The following is a 10,933-nucleotide window of genomic DNA, read 5'->3' as shown; positions in this document are numbered from 1 at the left end:
ATATCGAACCGTGACACCAAAGTATCGAACCGAACCGTGAATTTTGTGTATCGTTGCACCCCTAGTGTTTAGGTGTAGACAGGTGTGCTGATCAGAGCTCAGCAGCAACAAGGAAATCTGCCGAGGTCTACGAATTCAGCTACCCTGCACCCGAGTACAGGATGTCCAGGGCTGCACCTCCCAGTTTGTGTAATTAGTGGAACCATTTGTCCTGAAAATGTTTAGTAAAGTCAGTCGTTGCCCCCCCTGCCCCCCCCTCCATCACTGTGAAGAACTCGTAAAATCCCTCTGGAGCTTTTATTTTGAAATCCGGCTGCTCAGTGCAGTTTGAGTGGCATCAGTCACAAATTGGTGTTTTGTTTTAATTAAAGGCTCCTCTGGACACTTCAAGCACACAAGCATCATCTTACACGAGTGTGATCACAGTGAGGGATTCCCGGGAACAGCCCTCCTGCTTCAGTTTTCACTATTCCCGATGAACCCTGCAGAACCCTTTCAGTTCCTCAAAGAGAAGAAAGAAAACACTCTGTGGCACTGAGGATGGAAACGAGTTTAACTTGATGAACTTTCATTAAACACAGAAACAAAAGTCCTGCCTGACTCTGTGCAGCGCTCCTGGTAACCAGTCAGCATCCCAGGAGGGCGCTTCCAGAACGTCCAATGAAAACCAAACCGACCGGCCTCCACAGTGAGGTCGTGTTCTCAGGCAGCGCCGGACCGTTTTCATCACTGCTGCCGAGATCCGAGCGTCCGCCGCGCTGGGTCTCCTCCTCCTCCCCCGGCTGAACAGCTCAGAGATCCAAAGGCGGCCCGGCAGCCGCCTGAGAACACGACGTCAGCCACACCTCAGGTGATGTTTCTGATTATTATGGACCTGCACGCAGAGCCGTCTGATCCCAGGACCGCCCACTCAGCGAGCTCAGTCCTTCACAGAAGTCCTTCTGTGGATCCAGAGTCTGGACCCACAGACAAGCAGGCGGTTTGCCAGCCCGCCACGAGGTCTGTACAGGGATAGTCCACGCCCCCACACCGCACCGGCGGTCTACATGAGGGCGTTGAGGTGCCCCGAGTGTCCCACAGAGTTCAGCATCAGCGCCCTCTGGTCCAGCACCTCCCTGTCCCGGCCCAGCGCCGCCCTCTCCTGCTCCACCATGGCTCTGTCCCGCTCCACTGCCGCCCGCTCCCGGTCCAGCCACAGCCTCTCCGCCTGCACCGCCGCCCTCTCTCTCTCCAGCGCTGCTCTGTCTCGCTCCACCATCTCTCTCTCTCGCTCCAGCGCCGCCCTCTCCCTCTCCACCATCTCCCACTCACTCTCCAGCCCCCCCAGCGGCCCGTCGCATGTCTCTGAGCTCCGCTGGTTCTGCTCCGCGCCGTCTCCGAATGCATCCGGCGCGTAGTCTGAGGAAGATGGGCGGGAGGGCGGTGGGGCAGGGGGAGGTGCGGGGGTGGCGCGGGGCCTGAGTCTGGGGGCGGGGTCTGGGTGCTGATCGTCGTCCTGAGTGACGGGGGCCAGGAGGGGGGCGCTGCTCGCCAGCCGGCCCTCCATGGCTTCGTTCATAAGGTGAAACCACGGCCAGGAGGAGGCGCCGTCTGCCACGGTCTCCATCCCGACAGGAGGGTACTTCAGGTCCTGAGGAGAGCAGAGGATTTTAGAAACACGCAGCCACGAGCAGCTTTACCGAGGCGGGGAGTTAGTGACGGCCTACCTTGTACCGCCTCTTCAGATTGTCCCACTTCTTCGCCATCTGGTAGGTGGAGACCTTCCCCTGCAGACCGAGCTCCTTCAGGATGGCTCTGACAGGAAGTGAGGACACAGAGTCAGGAACGCCTCGCTGCTCCGACATTCACCCGCACGGGAGGCATACTTACTTCCAGGCGGCTTTGGCGGCGTTCCTCCTCCCGGTGAACAACGCCTCGTTAGCGGCTCGAAGTTTAATCATCTTCCTCGTGTCCTGGTCGGTCACTGCGACGCACACAGGTCGACAGACAAGTCATCAGTGATTTTATGCTGCAGTTTCAAAGTTTTCAGGGTTTTTTGTGCTGCATAAGTTTAATTTCAGGTATTTTAAATTCGTTTAAAAGATTTTTATGTTCTTGTACTTTAATTCATTCAGTTTGAATAAATATCTTTTATTGATATCTGTATTTTGATAACAATTTTTTATTCATTATTTATTTTCAAACATTTGCATAGATTTCATGTGTTTACATTTTAAACCACATTTTTATTAAATGTTTTTTCAGTATCTGTATTTTAACACACTCATTGTTATTATGATAATATATATACACTTTCCTTATTTCTGTGTGTAAACATTTTGTCTTTATTTTAATCAGTTATTTTTAAAGTTTTTATTTTACTTTGTAATTTATTCAATTTGAATTTTGTTACATTTTTCTTTGCAAAGCTTTTCAGCGTTTTTTCCTCACAGGATAAATTTCAGGTCTTATTATTTAGTCTTAACAGATGTTTGACTTCCTGTCTGATGTTGTCTTTGTTTGTATTCATTTGGTTTTTGCCGTTTTGTATTTTCTTAAACGTGAAAATTTTTCTTAAACAACGTGAGCGAAGCCTCGAGGAGGTTTGAGGGCAGCGATCGTCACCGGGCCGTGACCACGAAGAAATCCTCTCACTTTTATACGTCGGGTCGGAGGGTGTCGAACACTCCTCTCCGCTGGCGTCGATGTAGGTGACGTTCCCGTCGGACTCCGCGTTGTCTCCGCCCACCATGCTCTCCAGCTCCGACACGCTGCTCCTCTCCGCCATCAAACAGTCTCTGTCGGGAGGCGGGGACGAGCCGAACACGCCGTCCTCCTCGTTGGTCCAGATGGGCGTCACTCGGGGAGCTTTGCCCGTCAGACGGCCTTCCAGAGCGTCGCTCATCAGCTGGAACCAGGGCCACGAGGCCGGGTTGGTCTGACCCTCCATCCCCCGAGGAGGAAACTTCAGGTCCTGCAGACGCAGCAAACTCACGTTTCAGTGAACGCTTGAGGCGAGCAGCAGCTCTCTGCGGCGCTCTGCCGATTACTATCAGAGAGCTGCAGGACACTCAGGCGTCTAACTTTATTTAAACAGGTCCGACTGGACAAAGCAGGTTATAGGTTCACATGCAGGGCACACGTTACTGCGAGTCACCTGAGAGTCATCGAACACACCAACCACATTTCCTTCAGTTACTATAACACCTTGAGGTCAGTTTAAAACACACCCCTCCGCCTGCACACGACTAACGTATCGACGGCGCCTCAGTCTCGAGCGATCCACTCACAGACTTGCGTGTCCACACCGCCCACCTGCAGGACTGACACTACAGTAATTATCTCAGGACTGTTGTCACTGCCGATCAGGAAAAACTGGGTTTGTTGCACGTGTGGAGAAACAGCTCAGATCAAAAGGAATGTTTTTCTCGCTGGTGTAAATGTAAACTAGCAGAACATCGACACTGAAGCTGACTTCCTGGTTTTAACGCCTGAAGCTCGTAAGCGTCTCACACACACAGACATTCACAGTGGAGACGTTTATCCGGCCCACAGTGCAACAGGACAGCGTGCCAACGATGAGTCTCTGTAAAACCTGACATGTTAGCGTCTGTGCACCAAGTATTTGTAGGTAAAAATATAACAACTTATTTAAATACAGGCAAATTAGTTATGAGGACAACACCGCCTCAGCTGAGGGCTAAAAAGGATGCGGCGGTAACACGGGGTCACATGACCTGAGGCACGCTGCTCAAACTGCTGCAGGGATCTCACCTTGAATTTGGTCTTCAGGTTGTCCCACTTCTTGGCAACCTGGTCAGGTGTTATCTTCCCTGTCAGACCCATCTCCTTCACTATTCCCCTGCACGCACGCACACACACACACACACACACTTTAACAGGACCCCGACACACACAGAAACGAGCGCAGTGTTTTCAGCAGACGCTCGAACGCTCGCTCACCTCCACGCCGGTTTGGCGGTGTTCCTCCTGCCGGTGAACAGAGACTCGTTAGCAGCTCGCAGCTCGATCAGTCGCCTCGTGTCGTCTTCGCTCACTGTGAAAAGAGGCGAATGCAAACGTTACTTTGAGGCGTTTCCTGCACGGCGTGCATGAATACGATCGGGTGACATCGTTTGTTTCGTTTAAAAACTTCCTACGTCCTGATTCCAAACGACTCCAGAACTGAAGCTCCGAGCACAACGAACTTTTAGACGAACCCTCGAACCAAGAGAAACCGGACCTATCACATGACCTCCTGGGCAGCTGATTGGCTGTGCTTTAATAGTTTTCACTTGCACATGTTCCCTTCCTCCCTGATGCCTACATTCCCCACAATCCACCCCGGCTGCAGCGCAGGACTAAGCTGTGCCCCTCAGTCTCACTCTGCTGTCTGAGCTCCGAGCTGATCGATTATCCTTACGTTTGTAGGTGAACTCGCCCATCCGGTGCAGCTCGCCCAGAGCCGCCGATCCGTTCTTGTCCTCGTTATCAACCAGCAGGTCCATCTCAGACTCCGTCAGAAACTCGGCCATCCCGCCTCGGCTCCGGCGGGCTCGCTTCTTGGGTGTCGGGGACAGCGACTCGCAGTCCTCGTCTTCATCCTCCACGATGGGAGTGAGGATGGGCGCGGCGCCAGCGAACCGTCCCTCCATGGCGTCGTTCATTCTGTAGAACCAGGGCCAGGAGCTGGGGTTGGTCTCCACGCCTCGAGCGGGAAACTTCAGCTCCTGGAGAAATGACAGGACGTCAACACTGCCACCATCTGCAATTACCCACGATTCACAGGGACGCCGCCGATTCGGCTTTTCTAACTATTGATTATTAATTTATCTAATTTAACTGAAAGACGTGCAGCATTGTGGAGCTGCAAAGAACACATGAGTGGCCGTTATATAGTTGCAGTTCCTCTAACGTCCACTTGAGGCACCAAAACTGACATTAACAAAGAATGGCTATCGCCCCGCCCACTGCGGGTTACGATCTGGACGGCGACGCCCCTTCGAGTCGTGGAGCTGGAGTGAGAGGACGCACCTTGTATCTCCTCTTCAGGTTGTCCCACTTCTTGGCCAGCTGGTCTGTGGTCAGTTTGCCCTGAAGGCCAAGCTCATAGAGAATCGCTCTGAGAAAATCAACAAATAAAGTTATTTGAATTGGAGCCGAGCCCCTTCAGACCTGACCAACAATGAACATGAAGGTTTGGAACTGTTTGTCCTCGGCAGCGTTGGAGTTATTTTAGGTTTTTAAGTCTTTAAAAAGATGAATTTCTCAAAACGCTGCACGAGTCCTGATTAATTTACTCAGGTTGGTTATTAAGTTGATGAGCCTGCAGCAGAGCGCCGTGAGGAAGTGATCTGGAAACATCAAAATGCATGTACTGGTCAATGCTGCCCCCTGCTGGTGTATGTTTGAATTCACATTTGGACAGGAGGGATTACAAAAGGTACCTTTAAGTCTTTGATAATGATCAGAAAAATAAACATTATTAAATGTCTGAGACGCTCTGCAAATAAAAACAAGAAATATTTATGAAACCCTAATCTACAAAAAGTATATAAAAAAGTCCAAAAACTTATTTCTTATCAATATATTCATTTTATTTTTGGTAGTTTTCTGTAAAAAAAAAAAAAAAAGTCTAAATGTGCTTCAGGCACCAAAACATTTAATACTCGATGATATCCTGATTTAACCTTTAGATCAGGCACACTTTAGGTCGCGGGCCAAACACGATAAACATTTATTGAACCCTACAACAATGTTTTTTAAACATAAATATGAATAAAAACAGACAGGAATATTATTCCAGATTAAATAAACTTAAAAAAAGAAACTTTAAATATTTTGCTCTTCATAAAAATATATCCTGTCAAAATTATGCAAGTTAGAAATAAGAACATGCTGCCAAAACCCCAGGAAAAGTAAATGAGAGCAAACACAAGGTTGGAGCCGCATGTAGACGAGCTGGGCGCTGCTGCAGGAGTGGAGCTAATAAACTGTGCGGGCCATTCAGTGTCGTACTTTCCCTGAGTGCATCATTACACTGCAGCTGCATCTGAATCTGCACAGGTGCAGCTCAGCAAAGTGCGCTGACTTGGTTCAACATTACTGCAACAGAGAAAGTGAGGCAGGCTGCACTGGTGCATTAGTGACAGCTTCACTGCATCACACATGTCCATGAACTGACAGGTTTCCTTGCTGAGCTCAAAAACTCTGTTGAGAACTTTTATCCCGACTCAGCCAGCGGAGCTCTGCATGAAGGAATGTGGGCAAACTCTGAATCTATTTCCCACATAAAAGACTGAAACTGACGGTGATTTAAACTTTTAGCTCAGATAAAATGTACGGTCTGCGTCGCGGTGATCATGCTCCATTTTTAGGACTTTACCACACAGCCTTTCCTGGTGTGTGATGCAGTGATGTGCTGTTAACTCACCGGTACATTTCTCCTGCATCTTTACTCGCATCCTGCGGACTAGTCCGCTTTTTCCACCGCACAGCACCGGCGCTCCATCTGTTGTAAGTCCAACAAGTTTGTCCCAGGGCATTTTCATGTCGTTACACTTTGACATGCGTTTTTAAAAACGCCTTTTCCCGTCGTTGTCCCGTGCATCGATTTAATGTCCAATATTTCCTCTCCACGGATGAAGCTGGTCAGCTGTGCAGTGTCCATCATGTCTGTACTTTCATCCACAGCCGAGCATGCAGTGAAGTTTTTGCTTCTTTCACACAACTGTGTTCTTAAATCAGTGACCATCTCACAAACCGATCAGCAATCGTATTTCTGCTCAGGCTCACATTTGCCAAAATCTGCATTTTGTCTGGACACAAGACGTCCACAGCTTCATCCTGCAGCTCTTCAGAGCGGTACCGGGCTGCTTTGGCTCCTCTGCTACGATAAAACTTGCTTTCACAACAGCTTCACTTTGTGGTTTTGCTCTGGTGACGAACGTCTGCTGAAACGTCAGATTCTTCTTCAGCTCTTCTACTTCCTGTAGTTTCTGCGTTTCGGTTTTTCAGCTTATCCTGACGTTTTGTCTCGTAGTGCCGTCTTAAATGAAATTCCTTCATTACAGCCACATTAGCTCCACTAATAAGACGCACGGTTTACCAGCATGTCTGTAAACATATATTCAGCCTCCCACCGGCGCTGAAAGGCTCTGCTTTCAGAGTCAACTTTTCTCTGCACCATCGTGAGCGGCGAGCTTGACGCGGGAATGTTCCCAGTTAGCCTAGCGCTCAGCAAGGAGGCTGCAGCGCTGCATCATGGGATCCGTAGTTTGTATATTACTAGCGCCTCATATCGCCGGGACATGCATAACAATAATAATACATCTATATAAAATGATCTCGCGGGCCGTATGTGGCCTTGACTTTGACACATGTGCTTTAGAAGAAAACGTTCGATTCATTAGGACCACATCATGTAACGGAGATCAGTGGAGCCTTTGTTTACTGTGACCAGGCCACAGCTGGACGGGTGGGAAACCTGCTGTAGAGGCTTGAACTTCAAACACGCCCAAAACATGTTTGAAAACATATTTTCAGGACATTAAACCGTGCGACTATCCCAGGAAGTTGATTCCGTTTCTCACACTGAAAAAAACACTCCGAACAGGTGATTTCGTCACCCGGGTGACTGAGCGCGCATCAACACAATATGACAAATTATTTCTTTAAATAAGATCCACGTCAATAACAAATCTGAGATGACGGAAATAAAAAGACAATAACAAAATCAAACCAGAAACCGGTTCAGACCTGGTTCAGGTGCGTTCGACTCACCTCCAGGCCGGCTTGGCTGAATGTTTCCTGCCAGTGAAGAGCGCCTCGTTGGCTGCTCGAAGTTTGATCATCCTCTCGGTTTCTTGTTCGCTCACTGTCAACAAGAGGTGGGGGGTGGGGCGGAGCCATTAAACACTCGGTCCTGCGTGAGGTGTGATTATACCTGATGATGTCAGCCAGGTGCGTCTGCCTACTTTTATACGAGCACTCGGTCATCCTCCTCCAGCCCATCGGGATGCCCTCAGGGGGCGGAGCCTCCGTGTGAACCCCCCCATCATCCGCTGCTGTTTCGGCTGCCACCGTGTCCTCCATCTCCGTCTTGATGAGGAACTCCAGAATGTCGGTGTTCTCCTGGTTCTGATTGGGCTGGCAGTTGCCACGGTGACCGGCGTTGCCAGCGGTCTCTGGGCTCAGCACCAGGTTGCTGTTGTAGAGGCGACCCTGCATGGCTTCATCCATGATGTGGAACCACGGCCACGACTCCACAACGCCCCCCATGTGGTCCTGGCCCTGGTATGGCTGCTTCAGGTCCTGGAAAGAGGAGAACAGTGACCCCTGCAGGCTGAAACAGGGACGTACAGTAAGAGCTGCCTGCAGGCGAGCGTCAGCAGAAAAACTGTTCTGCAAAGTGCGTCACAGAAAGAAACGTGCCAAATAAAAAGAATTAAACATGAAGACATTTAAAGGTCTTTTTCCTCCAGTCGACTCCCTGAAAGATTCACCAAGAAGCAGACAGATGTGCTCATCGGAAAAATCTCATTAAAAACAAACAAACAAACAAACACCGTCTCTCCTCATGTCTGAAAAAGTAACTGTCCCCAAAACCTGATAACTGGTTGTTCCACCCTCGCCCAGACTGATTTAAGTCCAGACTCGTGGTGTTTGCTGGTTGAGATCTTCAGCCTGCTTCACTTTGTCAAACAGCTTCTATTTAAAGGATTTCTGAGTCACCACTAGGGATGGGTACCGGTATCCGGTGCCATTACGGCACCGGTTCTGACATTAACTGTACTAACCAGACCGAAAAGCAGCGCACATTTCGGTGCTTTGTTTTCTTGAGATGTCACACACTTTGGATTCTAGCCAATCATTTTACGTACGTACGTTCTGTTAGAGCAGAGCTACAGATTAAAAATGTCCAAGGCGAAGCGGTCAAAGTCTGGCTGTACTTCACAGCAAAAGATGCAAACTCAGCAGCAACAAGTGCTTTAAGCTGATACTGTGATACTGTCAAAGGAGGTAACACCTCGAATCCGATGAAACACCTGGCGACGCATAGCGTTTTTTTAAAAGCTGAGAAATGCGCCGTATTTGATAGCTCGCTGCGAGACCTCACACATCTAGTGCGGGTGGGTTGCCTGTTATCGGACCCGGAGCAACATCCCCCAAAAACCCGAAGAGGAGAGTCCTGGCCCCTAGCCCTGCCAGTGTAGCAGAAATGATGAGGATGATGATGCAGCAGCAGCCGTTCTTCTCTGCGTGAGTAGCTTCATGTTGTTCATGTGTAATTTACGTTGAGTAGGCTAACCACGTTATTACATTAATGCAGGTAAGGTCAACTAGCAAACATCATCATAGCTACATGCGGCTGTCTTCTTGTTTGATGGCAGATGCTCCCTTCACCCTGGCCAAAAAGGCTAAAATGACCAAAGAAAAAGTGGAAAACAGCTGAACATGAGAGGTTTTTGGACAAAGTGTGTGTTTTTCCATTCTTTAATCACCGGTTCGAGCACCGGTTTGGTACTGGTATTGGATAAAACCTAAACGATACACATCCCTAGTCAGCAGGTCTGACAGGGATCAGGCCTGGGAGTGGCAGTGAAGGGAGTCTTTGCAAAAACATGAGGATGATCAGTTAACTTGTGAGTTCACGGGGGGGGGGGGGGGTGTAATGACTTTCACAGACATGAGGAGAAGAACAGCAGCTACATGGCATCTCATGTACCTTATATTTTGTCCGCAGGTTGTCCCATTTCTTGGCGATCTGGTCTGCCGTCAGCTTCCCTTCCAGACCGAGGCCTTTCAGGATGGTGCTGAGGAGACAGGAAGCAGGACATGAGCACTCACTGAGGCCGTGGGAACTTTATGAGGGTGCTGCGACCGGTCCTGGCCGCTGGCACCCGGATCTCTCAGGTTAAACTGCTTCTGCTGCTCCTCGGTCACCTGTCGCTTGCTCAGGTGAGTCCAGGAGCAGGCGGGCTCATACCTCCAGGCTATCTTTGCAGAGTTCCTCTTCCCTGTGAACAGGGCCTCATTGGACGCCCTGAACTCGATCAGCCTTTTCACATCCTCTTCGGTCACTGCAGGCAGGCAGCGGAGGTCAAAGGTCAGCAGCTCAAACACATGGAGCAGCACTTTTAAGGGTACAGGTACTTACTCTTATAGGAGTTCTCTGGGAAGTGAGGCAGCGGGTGGGGGGCCGGCTCCATGGTGATCATGAGAGGACACAGCTAGGAGGGAGGGAAGGAAGGAAGGAAGGAAGGAAGGAAAGAGGGAGGGAGGAGGAGGAGATGTGCTGTGTTCAGGCCCGATGCTAACTACATCCGCTAGCGCATCCTGTTGCTCCTACAACGGGGCTCCTCCGTCCATCACGGGGGCCGGGCCGTGTCTGTGGGCGGGGGCCGCCGTCTCCTCCCGGTGAACCGTTAGCGGCCAGAGGCTGCAAGCTAACTCAGACGGCTAAAGCTAAACAACAAACAGACCGCGGAGCCGGGCTTCCCGCCGCACAGAGAGACACCGGCTCCTGTTAGCTCGGCTCGGCCCCGACCTCCGCCTCCTCTCGGTATCTTATGTCACCTCCTCCGACGGGCGGAAAAGCGTGAATTAAAGCGTCCCCGTTAACGGAGCTAGCCTGCATCCCGACGCTCTGCTCCGAGAGAAGGGTACGCTCGATATCTTCACCGAAGCCTGGCCGCTATCACCTGACCTCCGGCTCGAGAGGGCGGGGTCAACACAAACACAACCAGCTCGTTTTTTCCCCGTGTATTATTATTATTATTATTATTATTATTGTTGCTTTTTTTACATTAAGTAAATATGGGGATTTATAACATATATATGGATATAAAACAGGACTGCCTGAAATTGTAATAACTAACTTTCGCACTTTAGTGGTAAAAGCTTTTAGGCAGGAAGGGGTTCAACTCCAGGCCTCGAGGGCGTCCTTTAGATG

The 10,933-nt window shown here is 49.9% G+C and overlaps 1 protein-coding gene across 3 annotated transcripts; it reads right to left on the bottom strand.

Annotated features, from left to right (window-relative positions):
• Positions 1 to 535: 535 nt before the first annotated feature.
• Positions 536 to 10,643, bottom strand: LOC308392777 (uncharacterized protein). 3 transcript variants are annotated; one of them, XM_080875992.1, is made up of 13 exons: positions 10,139 to 10,643; positions 9,925 to 10,061; positions 9,707 to 9,794; positions 7,956 to 8,292; positions 7,762 to 7,855; positions 5,014 to 5,101; positions 4,403 to 4,709; positions 3,943 to 4,036; positions 3,754 to 3,841; positions 2,635 to 2,953; positions 1,870 to 1,963; positions 1,707 to 1,794; positions 536 to 1,630 (listed from the first exon to the last, which is right to left on the bottom strand). In XM_080875992.1, exons 4-13 carry the CDS (start codon positions 8,257 to 8,259, stop codon positions 1,043 to 1,045), a joined length of 2,064 nt encoding a protein of 687 aa, XP_080732118.1. In that variant the 5' UTR covers positions 8,260 to 8,292; positions 9,707 to 9,794; positions 9,925 to 10,061; positions 10,139 to 10,643; the 3' UTR covers positions 536 to 1,042. The 3 variants fall into 3 exon arrangements, with proteins under 3 accessions (XP_080732118.1, XP_080732117.1, XP_080732119.1); XM_080875991.1 differs by having other exon boundaries at positions 9,968 to 10,061; positions 10,139 to 10,261; XM_080875993.1 differs by lacking the exon at positions 9,925 to 10,061.
• Between the last annotated feature and the right edge of the window lie 290 nt (positions 10,644 to 10,933).

Source organism: Rhamphochromis sp. 'chilingali', assembly GCF_963969265.1.
Source record: "Rhamphochromis sp. 'chilingali' genome assembly, chromosome: 2".
Taxonomy (NCBI): domain Eukaryota; kingdom Metazoa; phylum Chordata; class Actinopteri; order Cichliformes; family Cichlidae; genus Rhamphochromis; species Rhamphochromis sp. 'chilingali'.
This window is presented reverse-complemented; position numbering and strand designations above follow the sequence as displayed.